This window comes from Lissotriton vulgaris, chromosome 9, assembly GCF_964263255.1.
Source record: "Lissotriton vulgaris chromosome 9, aLisVul1.2, whole genome shotgun sequence".
Classification (NCBI taxonomy): domain Eukaryota; kingdom Metazoa; phylum Chordata; class Amphibia; order Caudata; family Salamandridae; genus Lissotriton; species Lissotriton vulgaris.
The window spans coordinates 782,595,329-782,618,798 of record NC_141697.1 but is presented as its reverse complement, the minus strand read 5'-3'; the positions used below and the strand labels follow the sequence as shown (position 1 = coordinate 782,618,798).

Here is a 23,470-nt window from a genome sequence, read left to right as displayed (position 1 = left end):
CTCGACGGCGACCGCCCCGACGACGCCTTGGAGCGTCTCGACGTCGACGTCGACCTCCTACGCCTCGACGGCGAACGCCGTTTCGCCGGCGAGTGCTTTCGCGTCGACGGCGGGCGACGGTGTCGCCTAGGAGGCGAGCGTCGACGCCGATCCGGTCGACGCCGAGAGCTCGACGTCGATGACAGCGACGATGACAACGTCTCTGTGTCCGACGTTTTCTCGACCCAGAGCCCTGGGGAGATGGGGAGCCGGCCTTGGACTTCCCCCTCGACGTCTTGGTGGGGGCCACCGACCCAGACGGAGAATGGGGACGTGTGCTGGGCTTCCTGCCCCCGGGGAGCCCCCCAGGGGCCTCAGCATGGGCAGATGAAGCCCCTCCAGACCCACCTTGCGTCTTCTGTCTTCTTTCTTCTAGTCCCTGAAGCCTGATTTTCAGTCTGTCCTTCAGGGTCCTGCCAGTGAAACCTTGGCAGATCTCACACTCCTCAGGGATTTGGGAAGAGGGAAGGCAGAGGATACAGACCTCATGGGGGTCTGTCTTGGCCTTCTTCCTGGAGCACTCCTGGCATTTGTCGAATAATGCAGGCATCATGGACTACCAAGGGGTGCAAGAAACCAAGAAGAAAGCTTTAAAGTACTGAAAAAGTACACAAAATCGAATTTAGTGCAAAAATCTCCAACAAAACCCTTGAAAAGGGAGAGCTCAATGCTCCAGGGTCCTGCTAGCAGGAGCCGGAAAAAAGAACTGAAAGTAGGAGACCTGCAAGGCATTCTGGGATACTGTAAAGTTCTGGAAAGTTCTCTTAAAGGCACAGTACCCTATTCTGAGACACATAATGGCAGCCTATGGGGCTTGTCTGTCCAGGTCTTCCTCTCTATCTTCCAGAGGGGTTTGTACTGAAGACAATGAAAATCTGGACAGTCTTTGCTGTTTTGTGGATTTTTGGTGGAATGTCTAGCTGAAGTACTGGACAGTGTAGCCTGTTATGGGCTGCATTATATGTCTTTAAATTCTCTCTTAAGTGTCTATGCAGTTTTGCATTTTTTCGACACTTTAGAGATTATTTTTGATTGCTCCGGGGTCCACGCACATGGGCGGGACTATTCACTAGATTATGACTATACACAGAGATCCCCTACTACAGAACCTCATTTCTCACAGAGTGGTGAAGCTCATCCAAGAATCCCAAATCCTGGAGGCAGCCCTCTCCGACCTCTCCCCGGTTCTCCTTTCCTTAGAACTGGGACTTACCAGTCCCGGTCGCAAATCCTGGCGGATGAACATCCAGCGCTACTGGACCCCTACTAGCAAATCCCAACTGCAGACTCACGTTAATTAATATCTCTCCGATAACCGCAACTCCGTTGACTCAGGCAGGACACGCTGCAGGGTTATCCAGGAGGTCGACAGCCAGTAGGATTGTGGCTGAGTGCTGCTTTAAGGTGCAGTAGCTGGGTAAAGCATGGATTGCCGAGGAACTTGACAGGCAGAAAGCGCGTCTTGTCACACATACGTCTGAGTAGGCCGATCTTTCTCGTGGCCCAGATGGCTGCCGACATGCCGAGCTCCCTATCCAACGAGGAGCTTTGGCGTGTACTTTAAACTTGCTGGGAGTGAAGTTGGAGATCAATAAATTGTGTAGGCGGTGTTGCACATGAAAGGGGGGTCCGGAGAAATTCCCACCGCCTACCTCTACACCGCCGCTTTCCCTCTGACTGACATCGTTTTGGCCATCGAGGCTGCAGGAACGCATTGTAACATACTTCTTGGGAGGTGCCAGTCAAGGCTCGTGATGCCTCGCACGCTGAAGGTTCGTCCGACTCGCCGCCAGTTTGTAGAGTCAGGCTCTCCCTCAAAATGAAGCACCTGAACACCACGCATAGTTGTGACCCTTCTTTATTCAGGAGAGGGAGAGCGGGGCAACCACTACAGCCCGTGCTCCGTTGCGTACTTCGAGACTCCACCTATCCCACTAGGCATAGCAGTGGTCACGTGGTGCAAAACAACTAGAATGTGACACCAGAAACACAGAATTGAATCTACACGCTGCATTATTGTTCAAGTGCCCTGAAAGGAAATGTAGATATGAGCAGTTTATAGAAATAAGACATTTAGAAAACAATACCATTACGAGCCTGCTAAGACGACCACTTGTGATCATTCATCTATAATCCCAAAAGTTATCCAGAGGGCATTTTTAAGGTCTAGTGAGGGTGGGGCAAATACTACTCTAATAAGGTGCCATCTAAGTGACTGCAAAGCTTAATTCAGATTGCTAGCTACATACCAGGGACTTTGGGAGGCAACCCAGAATTGACAGTTTGGTGTGTTTGGAGGCGAGGAGAGCTAAAGCTTGTCCAGTTGAAACAGCCCTACTATTCCATAGATAGCATGGAATGGCAGACTCCAGTGTTCTTTCGGGTACCGGCTTGAAGTTCGTAGTGAGACACTCGGAAGGACACCAGCAGACTAACAACTTCTTACTGATCCATTTGCTCTTTAATTATGACTTTTGTGCATAGCTGCATTGAGCTTATGGTCATTGCGGACATTCATTTATTTTATGTGTGCTGCACTCTTAAATGCACTTTTCAGCTAATGTCACACCAACAGGGATCTAAATTCTGTATTGGGTGAATGCTGCAGCATGATCAGCACATAGATTATGTGGATAATTTCAGCTGTCCTCTTCACTGACATTTAGTACTTTAACACGCCTCCCAATGTTTGTAATGGGGAAAACCCTTGAAATGCACCAATCAAAATGTTGGCTAGATTGCAGAAACAGTGAAAAGAAAAATCATGTCCGGGCCGCACCTATGCCGGGCATTAATAGAGTTGGGCCATTTATTCCTAGACCCAACTAACATTTCACACTACTTCATTTCACTTTGGACATTTGATAAATAAGTTTACTTTCAAAATTTGAGTCTACTTGCTTAAAAATCTCAAAACAACCTTCCCAAAAGCAACAGATCAAGCAGAACCCCTAAATGAGCAGAAACACAATTTAGTGGAGCAAGTGGAAGGGGTCCATGGCTAAGGATGTAACTGACTGACAAAATATTTGCGAGGTGGCTTCATGGATGCAGAGTGAGGAACGCACACTTTTGTGTCAGGTAAGTAATCTTGAGAAAATGTTAAGTCTCACCTCATTTTGGTGTCAAACAAGTGGGCGTTACCGAAAATGTTTCTGCACCCTGTAGTCCCTTTTCAGCAACCTAAACAAATAGGCTGGATCACCTAAAGGTAGAGGGTACTGCAGGAAAGAACATGAATGACCAGGCACTGCTATGTTATAGTCTTAGTGCAGACTTCAAGGAGGTAAAGTTTCAGAGCCGGGTCTTCAGTCACACTCTGGGGGGGAAGAATATATTTTTACTTCAGCTGTAACTTTAAAGTGAAGACACAATTCAGTGCTGTTAGGGGTACACCTCAAATAAAAATTTGCTTTAGTACTATCTTGCCAAATTTAGGCTTAGGTTGAGGCTCACCCATTACCATGAAGGTTTTCAGTACTGTGGTCACACGCACCTCGCTTGGTGTGACATTTTATATTTCTATTCTGAGTTAAAGATAACCCAGGAGGGAAACAAACCCCATAAAAACGTTAAACTAAACCCAGTCCGAAGATTGCAATTGACTAAAGGACGTTAACCCATTATAATACCAAGAAATACAACCAAGAAAGTAACATGACAAGAAAGTAACTTTGAAACATGAATCTGAAAGGAACAAAACACCTGACATGTAGACATAATTCTATATAGGATTAAAAAGCAACTCCTGCTCACATGAGGGACAACCTAGATGGAGTCTGCCACAATCTATTTGCAGCACGCCAGCTACTCCCGCAATACTAGGGACACCCGCCCTGGCAACAGTGAGCAGAGTGTTTCCGGTTCAAGCAGGCTTGCTTGCCAGTGTTCGCTGGAGCTCTGAGCTGGCAGCGCTAAGGGAAACCTGCTGAAGCCGAACACTGCACGAGGAGATGGTCTGAAGACCGGGGGCCACCGTAGTCTGTGCCAGTAGCCCTCTGCTCTCTGCCAAGATCCCCCCGAACACTGCATTATTTCACCAGCTCTGGTGCCAGCAGCAGGGCAAGCAGCCGCGTGTCGGCGCGTAGTCGGTCAGTGGCCCTAGAGTCCCCAGATTGCCTCAGCCGGCCACTCACAAGCCGCAGCTGAGGCTTATGGAGCGCAATGCAACACAGTTGAAGGCCCCAGTGTTCCTTGGTGTCCCCGCTGACTGAGGGCGTTTTTTTCTCCTTCCTACAGCCACCATCAAGCAGGCAGAACCACCATTCTACCATTGGGGACAAGGACAACAAGGAATATTAAGGGAGCCGCCAAGGGGAGAGATGGAAGAGATGGCAAGAAAGGCAAAGCAGTGGCAAAATATAGGCTGAGAGTAAACTCTGGTAGGACAGTGGCATTAGAGTCTCTGTACAAAGTAGAGCCCCTTTTTCTGCGAAGGCAGCCCGCCTAAGTGCTGCTTGAGGTCAAGGAGTACTCCAGGCCCCTGTACTCGCTTTGGCATACAGCCCACACCAATTTTGTTCCAACTTTTTGCAGTAACAGCCAGATAGCAGGAAATAAAAAACCCCAGTAAAAGTTTGAGGCCTCGAGTCACGCTATGCCCCAACACGACTGGAGCAACAAGTGACCATACAAGCAGTGCAGAATATGGAGCAATGCAGCCTGAGCCTCAAGCCTTCAACCTCCAGTCTGAGCGCACTGAGCTACCCCGACTACGCCTCAAAAATACCCAGAAGAAATCATCTGTTCCAGCAAGAGAGGCCAAAGGAAGTCAGCAAGCCAGAGCCATGTGCTATGCAGTGGGCTGGGAAATCACCCACAGAGTCTTCTAGCAGAGAAGAGCGGCAAGCTTGAGAAAAGGGGGAAACAGAAAGCAGCATGGAGGGAGAGCCCAAGGGAGTGCACTAGGGCATAAGACACCACGCTTTGGGTCAATGAAAATGACAATGATAACGACAAAGCACAGTCAGGCAGCTATCATGAGGCGTCCCAGAAAAGGAGGGGTAGATCTGCCATGACCGAAAGAGGTCTATAGGCCTGCAAGGGTGAAAGTGCAGTTAAAGTCCTAATGCATGAAATACACATCACGGACAACGCTAACTAATTCGGTACCTCTACCATTTGAACATGGGCACGTGTGGATGATGCCAGTGTGATAGAACTTTCTTCAAGTTCATTAGTAATGCCTTGCCTAGAGCGTGTTCCATTCAGCGATCTGCCTTTAAAGACAGGTGACAGGCCACCCGCAACAGAAAAAGAACAAAGCAGCAGACGTGGCTAGTGACAATATGGAACCAATTGAAGCCACTCAAACCACCCCGTTGTCCTTAAAGAGATGGGATGACATGAGTGGAAGCAGATACACTGTATGGTTGGATGAGGAGGTGCTACAGCAAGGACCAAGGTTGTCCAACAGGATGGACACAATAGACATGCCATCTAAATATTATGAGTAGAAGGCCAAAGAGACAAGCCATAACCTGTTCAAAAATCAAGATAACCTTTTGTCCTCGATCAACGTCACTCTAGCGGCAGCTACCAAACTCCCTCAAGTGGCAGTCACACAAACTAAAGGTCCAAATGTACACTATGCAAACTACAGCATTGGCCATTGCAAACAGTCACCAAGCTGGAAAACCTGGAAAAAAAAGAGTAATCATGAAGGACTACCACTGTAGAGCCATTGCGGATAAGCTCTCAACAATGCCTGAAGTTTTGACAACCATGATTTCAGATCTGAAAAATCTAAAGTTAAACAATGGACTAAAAACAAGCTCAGAACCAAACGCTGAAAAAGAGGTAACAACCGTAAAACAAGACACACAAAATTCAAATAATATCATGGAGCCCGAGGAAAGAAGCACGCTTTAGCTGAGTTCCAAGCAACAGTCACCACCCTACAGAGAGACTCTACGACAAATATTGCTGGAGCAAATAGAACCAGCAGCCACAATAACAACCAACCCCGGCGGACTGGCATGACCTCAGAGGGCAACAAGACTGGGACTAAAAGCAATACAAGCCCCACAAACAAGGATCACAAACCTTTATCAAGACATGAGAAAAAAAGGCTAAAGAAAAAAGAAATGCTGGAGACTGCGGACTAAGCCCCTGTCCAAAACCAGAAAGAAAAGAGCTCAGGCTAGCCCAAGTGGCAGCCAGAAGGGACCCCAAACAATAAAGAAATGGGGCAACCACACAAAGCTTGCTACAAGACATCCATTACTCAGAGATCACTCCCAGCTTCCACAATTTCATTATAGAATACAGTGAAAAAGGGGACCTAAGTGAGAAAAAAGTAACTGAAGGTAACAGCAGATAAAGGCTGGCAAGGGATCCAGACTCGCAAGGCCTCTACAATGCAGGGCTCTGCAATGCCGGGCAGATTCAATCACACTAAGAAACATTGGTGAAGGCCCTCCGAACAGAACAAAAAAAAATCTAGCCTCAAGCTCATAACATGGAATGTGGCAGGAATTGTAAGTACATTAAACAGCAAATCGGAGATGAAAAAGATGCAGGAGGGTGAAATTCTCTGTATATAGGAAACATGGGCAACTACGGAAGTACACTTACGTGGCTTCGCTAGCCTATACATACCAGCTAGAAAATAAAATTTCTACGGCTGGCCCTTGGGTAGCCTTGCAAAATATGTAAAGCATGCAATAGAAGTTTCCATCAAAAAGGTTAGGAAACCGCTGGACATGCTACAGCGAATCGTGATAAATGGGATATTTGATGGCAAAACAAGAAAGGAATTTTTAATCATCAACATGTCTCTCAATAGCAATGGCCCCTTGAAGCTGGAGACGACAAAACAGATTATCGCCACTTTAGAAGAAGTGCTATGTGAAAATGCCGCATTGGATACAATCATTACAGGGGATTTTAACCTTCGCCACATGAGCCCGGATAACAGAAATGGTACGCCTACAGAAAGAGCATTCAATAACTTCCTATGTGTTTACAAACTAATTTCAGCAGAGGCCTGGATTGAGGAATAGAGTCCTAAGGAATCAAATTTTCTCACCTTCAATAATCATACAACAATTGACTACACCTTCACTAGATAAAGCATGAGGCGCCGGATCCGAGGCTTCAAGACGTACCAACATGAGGCAAGTGACCATGCAATGCTCATTACAGAATTCAACCTCCATAGTGAACATTGAGAAGAATTAGAGGTCATAAACCACACAAGAGGAATAGAGAACTATAAATTACTAAGGAAGATCTGATGGAACCCACCTACTGCAGCAAAATGGGAGACTTGGAATCAGGAATTAAGATGCACGGGAGATAGTGTGCCACCCACTCCATCCATCCAGAATTGGACTACCTGAATAGAAGAGCTGCGCGCAGTCTTGTTGAATGGAGCTAGAAAAGCAACCCACAAGACGGCAGGGAACCCAGAATGAAACTGGAAACTGAAGCCTGAGGAAGAGCACCCGCACCCTCAGACACGTCAAAAGGGTATATAAAAAACAGGGACTACAGAGGCAGAGAGCATTTATAAACAAGCCAACCGGAATCTTAAACACCTCATATTGAAACAAAAAGTTATGATTATTCAGAGGGAATGGATTAAAGTATTTGATCTATGTAAAAACAACAAACCAAAGCAGTTCTGGGAGTACATATCCAAGATGGAAAACAAAAAACAGACAGGCAAAACAGAGTGACGGCGGAAGCCTGGTTTGTACACATCGATACCGATGGGGATGATGGACGGAGCGTTGGAACAAATCAAACACTCACCTCTACTCAACAGATCTGGGTTTAATCCATCATCATTCTTTAGCTCACTCCACCACCCCAGTTCAGACATGGCCATATGCAAATCAGTCTGACCCAGTGCCTTATGGGAACAGTCCAGCCCGAACTGCCAAGCCATGTCTTCCCTGGACCCGAAACAAACATCCTGGGACCGGTTTCTGGCTAATCAGCCGTAATCAGCCAGGCTAGCTTGAATCCAGTGGCAAAGTGAGCAAGGGACCCACATCTGGGCATACCCTGCCAACTCAGGGCGAACAAAGCGATACCAAAGGGGATGATGGATGGTTTGTTCGCCCTAAGTTGGCAGGGCATGCTAGACGTGGGTCCCTTGCTCACTTTGGCACTGGATTCAAGCTAACCTGGCTGATGAAGGCTGATAAGCCAGAAACCGGTCCCGGGATGCTTGTCTCCGGTCCCGGGAAGACATGGCTTGGCAGTTCGGGCTGGACTGTTCCCTTGAGGCCAAGGGTCAGACTGATTTGCATATGGCCATGTCTGAACTGGGGTGGTGGAGTGAGCTAAAGAATGATGATGGATTAAACCCAGATCAGTTGACTGGGGGCGAGTGTTTGATTTGCTCCAATGCTCAGTCTATCATCCCCTCTGGTATGGTTTGTACACATGGCGGAAATTTACACGACAAAATCAGGGTGCCAAAGTAGCAGACGTTCCCCATGGCCTGAAGGCGCTGCTCTAGAAGAAGAGGTCTCATCGTATGAGGCTGCACAGCACAGGAACCCAAAGGCTTACTGGGCGGTCTGTGCAAACAGGATACCAAAGCTTGGGCGGAGATCCTATCCACTCTGTACAAGGAATGCAGAACTTCGGGGGACGTACCGGACTCCTGGCGAGGCTCCTTGCTACAACCAATTTACAAGAAGGGTGAAATAACAGACCCAAGTAACTATAGGCTTATCGCCTTGCAGGAGATAACTACCTGGATCGAGGACAATGGACTCTTACCTTTTTAATCAAACCAGGTTCCGAAAAGGCTGCTCGACCACAGAGAACATAGTGACATTATCTTTCCTAGCACAACAGGCAAATTCAAGAAACAACCTGCCAGTATTTACATGCTTAGTTGACTATTCAAAAGCCTTCGATGAAGTAAATCGAAGCAAGCTATGGAATTAACTGAACAGCTGGAAGTTTCCAGATATTCCTTGGTGAGAATCAGACTGGCAGGGGTCACGGTCACACACAAAATGTCTACACACCGAGGCCTAAAACAGGGCTGCCCTTTTGAGCTCCAACTCTTTTCAACTTGTACATGGCTGACCCGGGGAAAGCCCTACAAGGTGCAACATTGCTAATTCCGAAAATTGGACAGTAAAGGCTACGGGTGCGCCAGTACGCGGATGATCTGGTGATTTTAATCACTCCAGAGTCGGATTGCAAAGAGGTTTGGATGCACTGAACACCTACAATGAGGAGAACGAACTTCTCTTCCAGGGGATCCTCATCAATAGTCATAAGCACTGAATATTCCCGCCCATGTGCGGGACCCCGGAAACAATATAAAAATAAATATGTAAAAACACATATCTCGCTCCACATATATGTACGTACATATATTATTTTTCTCACACCAATGCAGCTCCAAAACGGAGGCTAAAACAATGTAAACACATGTACATGTACTGCAATTAGTAAGGAAACAAAAAACACATTAGGTCAAATATCCCTTGAACTTTGTGTTTTAATGAGTAAAACCACTCAAAAATCCTGTAAATTGCTTATAAATAGACATTGTTAGCCCTAAGGCTGCATTGTAAAACAATAGCATAGAAAATAAAACCATTTTCAACAAAAAACTGGCACCGTGCCTTTAAGGCAGCCATGACCCCAGGCTTCCCATCATGCCTCAGGGGTGACAGTTAGGTCAGTTGTTCTTTCCGGCTCCTTCATTCAGGACCCTGGCGAAACAGCTCCCTTTCTTTTTGACTCTGTCAAAAAATATTCTTGTTAATCTACAATTTTTGCTTTCACTCAACGTCTTTTAGACCTAGGGTGCTACTGCTACCTTTTTTAGGCTTAAAAAAGGGATTTTTCTGTCAAAATGCCTTCCCTCTTTGACAAATGCCCTTCATGTGGAAGGAAGATGGCCAAGACTGACACACATTCAGTGTGTATCCTGTGCCTACCAGACTCATTCTTCGAAAACCTGTGAACACTGCCAGGTTTTAACATCCAGAACTCTCAAAGACCGAGAGAGAATTCGAGTTTATGGACTCTGAGAGAGGAAGATCTCCCAAGAAGAAGAAAAGTCGGAGGGCGCGGTCGACGTCGAAAGAAGCCCCGACTTGTACACCTTCGGCCTCGGGATCGGTGCCGAAGAAGCAGTCGACGGCGACGAAGAAGACGTCTTCAGCGTCGAAATCCAAGGTACCTCCGCTACAGACAGCGTCGAAGGGTAGGTCGCCGTTGAAGCAGAAGAGCTCGATGGCGAGCCAACCGGCGTCGAAGCAGCATCGTCATGCTGTGACGTCGAGGCATTCTCCGTCGACGCCTGGCAACCGGCATTCGGCGTCGAGACAGCCTTAGTCAACGACTAGTCGTGGTCGTTCGGCGTTGAGGGAGCCTGTGCCGACACATAGTCGATCGACGTCGAAGCAGCCCACGTCGACGCCTTGTCAATGGCGTTCGACGTCGAGGCAGCCTCCGTCGCATTCGGACAGGCGGCATTCGACGTCGAGGCACACTCAGTCGCCGCCAGAGCATCGGCGGTCGACGTCGAAGCAGCCTCCGACGTCATAGAGCGTCTCGCCGTTGAAGGATGCCTGCTCGATGTCGAAGGACAGTCATCGACACTCTAGGTCGGCGTCGAGGAGATCACGGTCGACGTCGAGAGAGCGTCTAACTGCTCGGCGTCGAAACAGCCACCGTCGACGGATCAGCGGAGATCCAGGGAGCGGGGCGACTCGCAGTCAGTGAATATCTCTCCTACAAGATCACAGGATAGGTCGCCTTTGAAGCAGGTGGTGCAAGAGATGGATAGTGAGCCATTGGACCAGCCTCAAGTCCTAAGGTCTCAACTGGGTTCCCCAGGATCAGCATCGGCTGCAGAGGTGGAACAATCACCAATACAGGATCCTCCCACCCAGAGAAGGAGGGTCTCAGAAGAGAGGTCGGTCGAGGTCTTCCTCTAGACGGTCTCTGGTGAGCCTGTCCTCATCCTCCTCGGCATCTCGAAGTGGCAGATCCTCGGATGAAGAAATCAGCTCTTCGGATAAGGAGAGGTCCAAGTCTCCCGCAAGGTCGCAGCAGGATCAAGCGGATCAACCTCCTCCACGTTCACGTTCGCCAGTGAAGGATCGTACCCAAAAATCTCCTCCTGTTCGTATTTCCCCATGGTGGTATAGACCTCTTCACCACTGGGTCAAGGACAAGGAGACAGCGGATCGGTTGAGGGCGTATCGAGATCAAACCTCCCGCCGCAAAGAACGGTCTCGTTCTAGAGGGCATTCAAGTGAAAGAAGATCTAGTCACAGGGAGCGATCTCGTTCTAGAACGCGCTCAAGTAGGAGAAGATCCAGGTCCAGGCGGACTCATAGCTCTTCAAGTTCATCTAGGACCCGATCTCACAGGAATTACTCTCCGACCCTAACAAACAGTCCACGCTTGAGAATATCTCCAACTGAATATATTTTCTCGTTCTAAGACATCTTGGGCAGGGGAGCCCTGAAGCTAGGAGTGCCTATGACCGCTCCGCAGGTCAAGAAGACGGTCATCTTCGAAACCCTGCAGCACAGAACGGCACCCAAACCCTTATTGCCGTTGGTCCCGGGTATCATGGAACCGGTGAATGAAGTCTTCCTGACTCCGGCAACGGTGAAGTCAGTCCCAACGAGGATTCTCAAAAAATATCGCCCTCCTGAAGAGGATCCTTTGTTCCTCAAGTCTGACCCACCGCCACATTCAGTAATCATTGCGGCGGCTAAAAAATCCAATGCGGTGGCCTCCTCATCCACGGTACCGTCGGATAAGGACAGCAAGTTACAAGACTCATGGGGGAGAAGAGTGTGTAACACCTCAGCCTCTTTCCTCAAGGTCTCCAATGCGGAAGCTCTGCTGGGCAGATATGATAGATCTCTGTGGGACTCGCTTCAGAGGTTTTCTGCAAAACTTCCTCAGGAAGATAGAAAAGACTTTGAGGAGATTCTGATGGAGGGCAGTCAAGTCTCCAATCAGATTATAGGGGTGGCGGCAGATGGAGCAACGCTGGCTGCGCATGGTTATGCGCATGGAATCACAGCGAGGAGATTCTCGTGGTTGCGCCTAACAGCATTGAAACCAGAGGCTCAAGCCAGAATACTGAACCTTCCTTTTTCAGGCACATCTCTCTTTGGGGTCAGTGCTGATCAGGAGATGCAACAGATGAAAACGGAGTTTGACACCCTTAAAGCCGTGGGACTTGAAAAGAAAAAGGAATTCCGGAAGAAGTTCCATTCAGACAACAAGGGCTCTTCGAAGCAGAGGGTTCAAACCCCTCATTGGCTAAAGGGCCAGAACCAGCAAGGCCAACAAAAATCGCAATATAAAAGCAAGCGCAATTCCAAAGGAAACAGGAATCAGCGCCAAGGCAACAGTTTCAATAAGCCTCAGCAGAAGCAATGAGTCTTCACTTCCCCCAGCGCCGTTGTCCACTCCAGTGGGGGGGAAGCATTGCACATCACAGGACAGAGTGGCAGGCCATTACAAAAGATCAATGGGTGTTGTCTACGCTGCAGAATGGGTACTGTCTTCGTTTTCATAGTCTACCTCCACCCGTTCCTCCAATGTCAACGTCAAGCCACCAGCTACAAATGCTAAAGAAAGAAGTTACGACACACCTCGAAAAATCAGCCATCGAGAGGATGCCGGTGGCTCAAAGGGGGAAAGGAGTCTATTCGAGGTATTTTCTGGTAAGAAAAAAGGGCCAAAAGGCAGAGTACAGGCCCATTCTGGACTTGAGAACACTCAACCCAAATGTCAGAAAAGAAAAGTTTCGCATGTTGGCGCTTCATCAAATATATCCACATCTCAGGAAGGGGGATGCGTACTTTCATGTCCCGATACGGCCCGATCACCGGAGATTCCTTCGATTCCGGGTGGGGACCTCCCACTACCAGTTCAAAGTCCTGCCGTTTGGGTTGAAGTCGGTCCCCAGGGTGTTCACGAAGTGTGTCGCAGTGGTGGCGGCAGCTCTACGCCGCAGGGGGGTCTTCGTATGCCCATACTTAGACGATTGGCTGTTGAAAGGTCCTTCTCCAGACAACGTAAGGAATCAATTCCAGACATGCATAGAACTCTGTCAGCGTCTAGGCCTGCATGTCAACTACAGCAAGTCTGTCTCCAAACCCACTCAGAAGATTCACTTCCTAGGAGCTCTGCTAGACTCCGAGGTAGGAAAAGTGCTTCCTTCGGAGGAGAGACAGTTTTCGATAACGCTCAAGTGCCAGCAAGTTCTTCGCAACAGGACTCAGAAAGTGCGAAAGATAGCCTCCCTCTTAGGGTCGATGGCTTCATGCATCTTCTTAGTACCGAACGCCAGACTTCGGATGCGTCCTCTTCAGCAGGATCTGGAGGACAAATGGGACCAGCAATCAGATCGCTGGGACGATCAGATCACTTTGTCGGAGGTAGCTCGAACTTCCATCCCGTGGTGGACAAAGAAGTAGAACATGCAGGTGGGAGTTCTCTTCCATCAACCTCCTCCTGTACAAACGATCATCACAGACGCGTCTTTACAAGGCTGGGGAGCGCACATGGGGCCTCTCCAAGTGCAGGGTCAGTGGTCGTCCAAAGAAAGCACCTACCACATCAACTTGCTGGAATTGAGAGCAGTCCACCTGGCTCTCAAAGCGTTCCTTCCCTCGCTTCAGGAGGAAATGGTTCTAGTACAAACGGACAACACCACCACGATGTACTATTTGAACAAGCAGGGAGGAACACGCTCAAGGACTCTATCACTGGAAGCTCAGCACATCTGGCATTGGCTTCTGGCTCGCAAGTTGTCTGTTCAAGCAGTCCACCTCCCAGGAGAGCAGAACGTGAGGGCGGACGCACTAAGTCGGCACTTCGAAGACAGAGAGGACTGGGTTCTCAACGACGAAGTGCTAGAAGACATTTTCCAGTCTTGGGGTCGTCCTTCCATAGATCTCTTTGCGGACGACGTAAACAGCAAATGCCCAAGCTTCGCCTCAAGGTTCTACCGACCAGGAACGAGAGGGAATGCTCTTTTGATCGACTGGTCAGGGGAATTTGTGTACGCCTTTCCACCCCTTCCGCTGATCCCGAAGGTGGTGAGCAAGCTGAACCACTCGTACACAACAATGATCCTGATTGCCCCCGACTGGCTGAGGCAATGGTGGTACACGGACCTACTTCACCTGTCAGTGTCTCCTCACAAGAGGCTTCCATGCAGGCGGACCTGTTATCGAAGATGAACGGGAGGATTCACCATCCCAAACTTCCGTCACTGAACTTGGCAGCATGGCTCCTGAGGTCATTCAGTACGGCCATCTAGGACTGCCACAAGACTGAGAGAAGCACGACGTCCTTCCACAAGACACTCTTACGCATGCAAGTGGAAGAGGTTCTATATGTGGTGCATGCAGAATGGTCACAATCCGGTGAAGGGTCACGAAGAAGCAGTTCTTCCCTACTTATTGTACCTGGCTAAAGCAGGGTTGAAGTTTAATTCCATTAAGGTGCATTTAGCCGCTATAACTGCTTATAGGCGATCACCTTCACAAACCTCTTTTTTCCAGTTACCAGCGGTAAAAGATTTCCTGCAGGGTCTGAAAAAGGTGTACCCTCCTGTACGTCCTCCTTCTCCTCCCTGGGAGCTGAACCTAGTACTATCAAAGTTGATGGGCCCTCCTTTTGAGCCCATTCATAAAGCTACTTTACAGCATATTTCCTGGAAAGCAGCATTTTTGGTAGCGATTACGTCAGCCCGTAGGGTGAGCGAGATTCAAGCTCTCTGTACCAAGGAACCATATACAGTGTTTCATTTGAATAGAGTAGTGCTGAGAACGCACCCTTCTTTCCTGCCGAAAGTGGTGTCAGATTTTCATATCAATCAGTCGATCTCCCTGCCCACTTTCTTTCCAAATCCCTCTACTCCAGCTGAGAGGGCTTTACACTCTTTGGACCTGAAAAGGGTTTTAAAGTTCTATCTGGACAGGTCCAAGTCTATTCGGCATTCTGATCAGTTATTTATTAACTATGGATCAATCAGAACTGGTCATGCAGCATCAAAACGTTCCATTTCCAGATGGATCGTTTCGTGTATCAAACTTGCTTACCAATTGGCGCAAAAACCTCTGGGGTTTACCCCTAGAGCGCATTCCACTAGAGGTAGAGCTGCCACGGCAGCTTACTTGCATAATGTGCCCATGTCTGAGATATGTAAAGCGGCGACCTGGAGGTCTGTCCATACATTTACCAGACATTACTGTCTAGATTCTGACACGAGAGCAGATACCCAGGTGGGCCAGGTCTCTCTGAGGAATCTGTTTAACAACTGAGTTATTGGCTGTTATGGTTTGGTTGGGTCATGTACTACTCATTTACCTGCAGGTGGTTGATGGGCTTGCTATTCTATTCAGTGCTTATGACTATTGATGAGGATCCCCTGGAAGACAAGGATAAGTTACTTACCTGTAATCCTAGTTCTCTTCCAGGGGTATCCTCATCAAAGTCATAAGCAACCCACCCGCCTCCCCAGGTAAATGAGATTCTGTACTATTACAATCTTATGGTTGAGCCCTGTCTTCACGGTTATGCAAAGAACAACTGACCTAACTGTCACCCCATATGCATGATGGGAAGCCTGGGGTCATGGCTGCCTTAAAGGCACGGTGCCAGTTTTTTGTTGAAAATGGTTTCATTTTCTATGCTATAGTTTTACAATGCAGCCTGAGGGCTAACAATGTCTATTTATAAGCAATTTTCAGGATTTATGAGTGGTTTTACTCATTAAAACACAAAGTTCAAGGGATATTTGACCCAATGTGTTTTTTGTTTCCTTACTAATTGTAGTACATGTACATGTGTTTACATTGTTTTAGCCTCAGTTTTGGAGCTGCATTGGTGTGAGAAAAATAATATATGTACGTACATATATGTGGAGCGAGATATATGTGTTTTTACATATATATATTTTTTTATTATTTTCAGGGTCCCGCACATGGGCGGGAATATTCAGTGCTTATGACTTTGATGAGGATACCCCTGGAAGAGAACTAGGATTACAGGTAAGTAACTTATCCTTCTAGCGAACCCTAGCAAAACCAAAGTCGTGGTCTTTGGCCACCACCTGAAAAATACTCTTCTAAGGTTGTGGTTGGGCAGCAAGAACAAAGCCACAGAAAGAGCATACCACTACATGGGTGCCTGGCTAAATGATAAAGGAAAGGCAACCATGCACCAGTTAAAGACAAAAGCCAAAATACAAGCCACCATATATGCATTGTTAAAACTACAGGGCAAATTATAATACAGTGCCAATAAGAAAAAGTCACAAATTTCAAACTGCTCGCAGTAGCTGGGTGCGCAGCACAAGCATTCCCAGGGAAGATGGAGAAGATAATGGATAAAGCTCAGTGCCACAGTTACAAAAGGCTTTTTGGACTTGCTAAATATACACGTAATGGCCTGATCCGGCTAGAGTTTGGCCTGGTGCAACAAAAATATAAATGTAGGAGCACCCTGGTAAAATACTGGTTCAAGACACTGTGGTAGAGTTGGACCCATCTACAGCTAGTTGGCCCCTAGAGGACATAAACTACACAGCAATAAAAAAAAGGTGCTAAGCAACCAAATCCTTCAACTTTCAAGAAAGGACAACATGGCCAGATTCAAGGATATCAGGCCGCTGTCAGGCCTAATGAAATCATATGAGGCAAACAACATTCAGCCATTAATGAATAGAACCTTAGGAAAGAAATGCCTAAAAGAGATCCAACAGGTGCGCACAGTGTTGTTGCCAATAGAGGACTTAAGTCCTGGCTGGAAATCCCTGCTGAAGATTGTCAGATGCAGGATGTGTAACTTTCGATCAGAGTCTATGGAACATCTAATATATTGCTGCCCCGCCTTACTTCAAAACCACCGGAAGTCGCTAAAACCAAGGTTTATAAGGTATGGGGTTAAAACATGCACAGACACAGTTGCTTTGCTCTCGTCTTGCACAGAGCCTTCGGACAAGGCCGAATTTGCCAAATTCATTAGTATCGTTCAAAGGGACCTGAATGAAACAAAATTAGATGCAAACTGCCCCGCACAAAATTGATCAATCCTAGACCATGACACAGGGGACATGTTCGGCAAAGCCTGGACAATGGTTGGATTGGAGGCCACAGAACACATTTGGCAACAGCACACCAGAAAACAACCCCAAGGCGCTCAACAATCAAACGACGAATTGAACAGTCTAAACTAGCATTAAGGTAACGCTTTAGGTCTCACAACACACCTCTTCAGGACTAATGGACCACGGGTTCACACTGTGCAAAGCTTTTTAATAGGCCACATTTTAAACATCATTGATATTGACAGGATTCCCTGAAGTCAGGAACGTCGCTGGTATAAACAGGCTTTTAACAGTAGAATCTTTCCTCGAAAGCTGGGGTATTGAGGAGGCGCCAAGGACACATTTGAAGGCCAGAATGGGGGCATGTAGCACACTATTTTTGCACCAAGTCATCATTTACAAAAGGTGTGAGGTTCGTTTTTAACTGCCATTTTATGTCACTGATGCGCAATTTGCAAAGAAGGTCAGAATAAGGGCATGTATCACGTATTTTTGCACAAAGTCATCGGTTACAAAGGGGGTGAGGTCCGTTTTTAACGGTTATTTTATGTCACTGATGCACAATTTGGTATGATTTTAAGTAATTATGCAATCAAAATATTAATTCATTGAGTTCTGAAGGAACCCTAAAAATGTAAACCAAAGATAAACTAGAAACCTTGCAACCTGGAAGCCTGAATCCTGATGAACCAGACTCCAACCTAAGAATATGAGCGCATAGGGACATGAAAAAGTCTGGCACATCCTTAGAGTTCCTTTAAAAATTCCCATTCTCAAAGATTAAACTAGATTAAAAAGTAAAGAGGAAACGCCAAAAATAAACTCCACTGGACTCACCTCAATTTGTGGAATCTTTCGTCTTTTTCTCTTCTCTTTTGCCATGGCAATTCCCGGAATATTAGTGTCCAGTTCTTGTGCAGCAATGTGTGACATCATCGCTGAAGAATCTGCTTGCTTATCAGGTCCAGACTCGCGCCTTACTCCAGTCTTTGCCGCCACAGGGGAGACGTTGGCTAAAACCTCCTGCGAAAGGAGGTTATCAAATCCAAAGAAGGACCTGCGACTCAGCCTGGACTGATTTGGTGTTGATGTATCCGAGGAATCCTCCTGGGAAGCAGCATGACTTTCTGTGGCAAATGAGCTGCGGTAGAGGGACATCTCAAGGCGGCTGTAAGATCTTCGCACCTTCTTGGCCATGCCAGAGTCCTCTTCTCCCAAGCAGGGCAAGGCATTGACAGGAATAGGTGACAGTACATTACTGTTGTTGTTCTCTGCAACCTGATCAATGAAGACGGCTGAATTCTGCAGCGATGATGAGGTTGTGCTCAGCACAATGGAAGCACAGGAATTTTCCCTGTTGCCAATTCCACATTTAACTGCTTTCTGTTCCGTGTTTTCTTTTCCGGCCTTTGAAGAAACCTGCAATTAAATAAATATTTTAAACTGGTATAAAAGATGAATGGCCTGGTAAATTAGGTAAATAGCTGTTTTTTTCTAAAGCTCATTTTGGTACAGACCAGCAGGCACTCTCCAAGTTAAGCCTCAACGACCTTCTTTCAATAGGAACGGATATATTTAGGATTAAAATCTCGCCATTTGACGTTCTAAAAATTATATAAATTGCCCGATTACCGGTTTTGTAACCCTCTCCCTCCACTGTCCTGCTTTGAATTTGCTTGTGATCTAGGTTGCAGCTTGAAACTAGAGCAAGAGGGCAATCCTGCTTACGGAAATTGAAATCTGATCCTCAGATGAAACCACATTGCATCGCAATCTAGCTGCCTTATGAAAGCAGGCTCTTAAACAGGTGGGAGTTTATGGCGATCATAGGCACTGACGCTTTTTGAAGCAGGACTAAATGTTACTCTGGTAAGTAGAGGAACTCTGCATACCGACTTAAGCTCAAGGTGACTGTGGGGAGGGTGGTGAACTTGCTTTAAAAGGCACTGCGTGGCAGGCCAACTTATTTTCTGAGCTTAGGGAGGTCAAGCATTCTGGTTGCCTCTGGATCCGAATGAACCAAATACCAATGGAATCTTCCTGAAGCCAATTACCTCATTTTTGGCCTTTGACATTCAAGGGGGGGGGGGGCACATCTAGATTGTATAAATGAATCAAAAACACTTCTTGTGCCCATGACTATCTTGTCTAGCACATCAAGGCCAAGTCCGCTCATTTCCACAGTAATAATGAAAACTTTGTCAAAGAGGATCAGATTGAACACAAGACTGTCTAAAAACTACAAGGTCACACCACAGGACTGGCTGATGAAATAACTTGTTTGCACAGGAAATCTCTTTTTAGTCAATCACAGATCAAATAGTGTTTATATTTATCAGACTAGTCTCCCAAAATTCCTTAACAAATAATACTTTCCTGACCTGATCAACAATCTATAAAGACCTTGATAGAAGTGGAAAATTAGAAAAAACTTGGTAGGGTAGGTTGGAGATTTTGTTTTAAATTGCCAATACTGCGGTCTGGGGCACAATCTTTACAAATAAAATCCTTCCTCACAGCCATCAAACAGACGCAAACAAGAATATTCAAGATTAAATAGGCTTTGCCTCCACCCACATTTCCACCCCTCCTGCCTCCCCCCACCAGGGACATATTAGCGCTGGCCCTCATCAACTGTCATGAGCACACGACCGCCTAAATATCTTCACGCTTAACTTCAATGGCTTGACGTCCTGCATTAAAGTGAAAAATACATTGACCTTCCTGGCCTCTAAGCACATTGACAAAGCCCTTATAACAAGAAACGCACCTCTCACCAAAAGGATCAGATAAGCTGAAAAGAGCCACACCCCTGTGAACTCCGCAACTGAAGAACCTGAAGCTACTCCCACCAGAGTAGGCTCGGTCTACGCCCCAACTGGTGGCAAATATGCCTTAGCCCCACACCACCCCTCCCCCCCGCCCACACCAGCCTCAACCAGCCCCTCATGTAAGTCGGGGACTCCCATGTGATAGTGGTTGGGGACTGGATTTTAGCCCTAGAAGCTGTTCTGGACCGCACCGGCCCCATGGACGCTCAATACACGTAGGACTGGGCAATCCTCCAAGACCTCCATGATGCCCAGGGCCTCTATGACATTTGGCGGTGCCTCTGTCCCACCAAGAAGGAATACACGTTCCTCTCCACAATACATGGCACCCAGTCCCAGCTTGGAGACTGCTGAATCTCCCAGCCAGCCATCCCCCACAGTACTAGAATGTACTATCCAACACAGCTCCCTTTCAGACCATGCGCTGGTCTGCCTAATTATTGACTGGGACATCGAGAAGCACTGAGGCCTCCACACAGCACACTTCAAGTTTAGACAGGAGAAGGCCCAATTGAAGTCTCACATGACGACCCACCACACAAATAACAAAGGCTCAGTGAACTTGGCTTAGCTTCTTTGAGCAGCAGCCAAGGCCACCCTTAGGGGGCCAATCGATGTGGAATGCTGCACTGACAAACTTGGAGTGCAAAGACAGACAGCCCTGGAAAACCACATCCATGCCCATACTCGGACTTGCATCAGAAGGCAATTCCCCGAGAACAGCCACAAACTAGACAAGGCAAAAATGAAGCTTAAATCCCTTTACAAGTCCCAAGCAGAGTACGTGCTTTACAAAACCCACCAGTCCAAAAAGGGGAGAAAACGGGGAGGCTTCTGGCCGCTGAACTGAGGCCGCAGTGGCCATCTTGGCAATTAGGGACGACACAGGGAGTTCTCCACACCCCACAGTAGATCGACACTTTTGGGACATATTATACTAAGCTGGATGGCTCCGACTTTAACAGTGACGTAGACCCTGTGAATGCCTTCCTGGATGTCTTGCCTTTTCCAAGGCTCAACACCGATAGGCGGCACTTCTCGAAACAGAGCTCTCTAAAGAGGAAATACCTCAGGCCATCTCCTGTCTTCCAAATAATCAGATACCAGGGAGGACAACTTTACTGGTGACTTTTACAGATGGCTTCGTGAGGACACTGTGAACGGTCTCAAATGCACCTTCTAGGATGCAGACATCACCACACCCCCCTTTACAACTTCCAAACAAGACTGTGATCTATGTCCTCCAAAAACCTGGAAGGGGCGTTTTACTGTGAAGTAGCTACTGGCCTATTTTCTATCTCAACTCAGACATGAAAAACCCACAAGAATTTCAGCAAAATGTCTGAAGTGGGTGATCCTCCACCATGAAACATTGTTCTCGGGTGGGGTTCGTACTAAGCTGCTCGCCTCGCTGTCAAAGCATAAAATATATGTGAACCATTGTTCAACGATTTTGAAATAGTCCTCCATTTTATATCGGCCTGTAGACTGTTTTCGTAATATATGCTCGGGTTATGTTAAATGCTCGCTTAGCAGAAGCCTGTTAAAAGAAACTTGCAGGTTTCCACTCTGTGATCACAAACTGTGAGAATGCAGGTGCAGGGTGTGAGTATATCAATAGAAGAAGTTTCCACTCAGGTTTAAAGAATGTAGGGGCAGGCACGTCAAAGCAGCTTTATCTTATAAATGTTTGATTGGGGCCTTAAAAACTAAGAAAAATAATTAGGAACAAACCACGGATTTTGTGCTAAGACACTCGGATGTGAAACTAGGATCTGCTAGATTCTGAGTGGAGTGCTTTCAAGTTCTTGATAAGGGTGTCCTTGCAGCTGCAAGTAGCAGATTTAGCCCTAAACATTTACCCTAATGTGTCACCTCATGTAAAAAAGGCTTAGCGTAACCCCAGTGAGGCAGAACACTTGGCAGTTTGGTCAACTGCGTATTCTCGCTTGAGCTTGGGGCAAATAATCTTCTCTTTATTCCCATACCAAGTCAGAGTACAGTTTTTTTTTTTCAGATAATTGTGTTACCACACCGTGACCACTTACGAATCCTGGTAAACCTACTCGGGATAGCCAAAGACTTTGCGGAGGAGACTACGGCTCTTGCACTAGACGCAGAAAAGGAGTTTGACCACATTCAATGGGACTACATGTTTTGCACTTTGAGGCAGCTTGGTATTGGTGAGGACTTCATTTCGAAAGTCAGGTGGTTGTATTCATCCCCCACAGCACAAGTTAACGGCAGAGGTTTCCTCTCGGGTCTATTCCTAATCCACAGGGGCACCCGTCAGGGCTTCCCACTCTCCCTGCTACTATTCCTATTGGCGATGGTAAACTCCAGGCAGCTGTCTAGAGTTTCAAGGCTCGCTCATCTCGGGTATCATCACCCCAGTGGGACAGTCAAAACTCTTCTTATATGCAGTTGACCTTTTACTCACTCTTATGGGCAGACTTTTTAGCCCTCAGGCTATAAGATCAACTGTGACAAAATGAGGCTATACCCATGTTCATCTTCACGACCAGAACGGCCATTGTGAACTTACCATTCCAATGGACACCGCAACACCTGAAGTACCTAGGTATCCTCGTACCCAGAGGCTTGGAGAGATGGTCTCTATCAACCTGGATGTGCTCATTGCCCGACTGCCGCAGACTACGCCAAGTGGACCCATCTCAAGGTGTCTATGTGGGGGCGCTTACATAGTGGTGAAAATGATGGTGGCACCCAGATTCATCTTTGTCCTGGGCATGTTGGCCATTATAGTGCGGCCCATCACTCTCTGTTCCATTGACAAGAACATACGCTCCCTTGTCTGGGGCACAATAGGTCCCTGTTTAAATACATGTAAACTGAGCGCCCACTGTAGCAGTGGGGGCCTTGCGCCTACCCAGTATTGAACATTATCATATGGCATTGCACCTTGCCCAGCTGTCCTCTAGGAGACCCGGTGTTGAGCCCCTGCCCCCATCTCGGTGCAACTTGAACGTAATGCAGCTTTATGTGGCTGGCCTAGACCTGCTCTATTGTACTCTCCTCAGCACTGCTCCACAATCCATCATACTAACCATAGGGGAGCTTTTGAATCGAGTCCACAAACTACTGAAAAGCCTCGCACAGCTACATTTGCATGCCCCCATATGTAACAACCCTGCCACAAATGTCGAGGGTACACCAGTGCTTTGGGGAGCCTGGTGGACCTCTGGGATCAACTTCCTGAATGACCTTGTGGTAAACAGAGACATGAAATCATTCAAGACCCAGCAGAAGGAATTTCACCTCCCTCGCTCACAGCCCCTGCTGGCCCGACTCTGTACAAAATGGTAGAGACGACTTCAAACAGAATATGAGGAGCAGGACTCGAAGGAACAGATAGAGAAACCCGTGAGAGTCCAGGATGAAGTGTGGTCTTTTTGAAACGATTCAATATTGGTATTGGACACCTCAGAAGTCGGCAAGTCTGGCCTCGCCACCACTCCCGCTGCTGGTGCTGCCCCGCACGTACTCCGAAATAACACACGTC

At 47.3% G+C, this 23,470-nt stretch overlaps 1 protein-coding gene across 2 annotated transcripts in view; it reads right to left on the bottom strand.

The window, feature by feature from the left end:
• Positions 1 to 23,470, bottom strand: part of CDCA5 (cell division cycle associated 5) — a 96,975-nt gene that overhangs the window by 16,857 nt on the left and 56,648 nt on the right. For both annotated transcript variants that reach the window (XM_086938508.1, XM_086938509.1), the window contains one exon: positions 17,954 to 18,535. In XM_086938508.1, the coding sequence (XP_086794634.1) occupies positions 17,954 to 18,535 (582 nt within the window). The remainder of the gene's footprint in view (positions 1 to 17,953; positions 18,536 to 23,470) is intronic.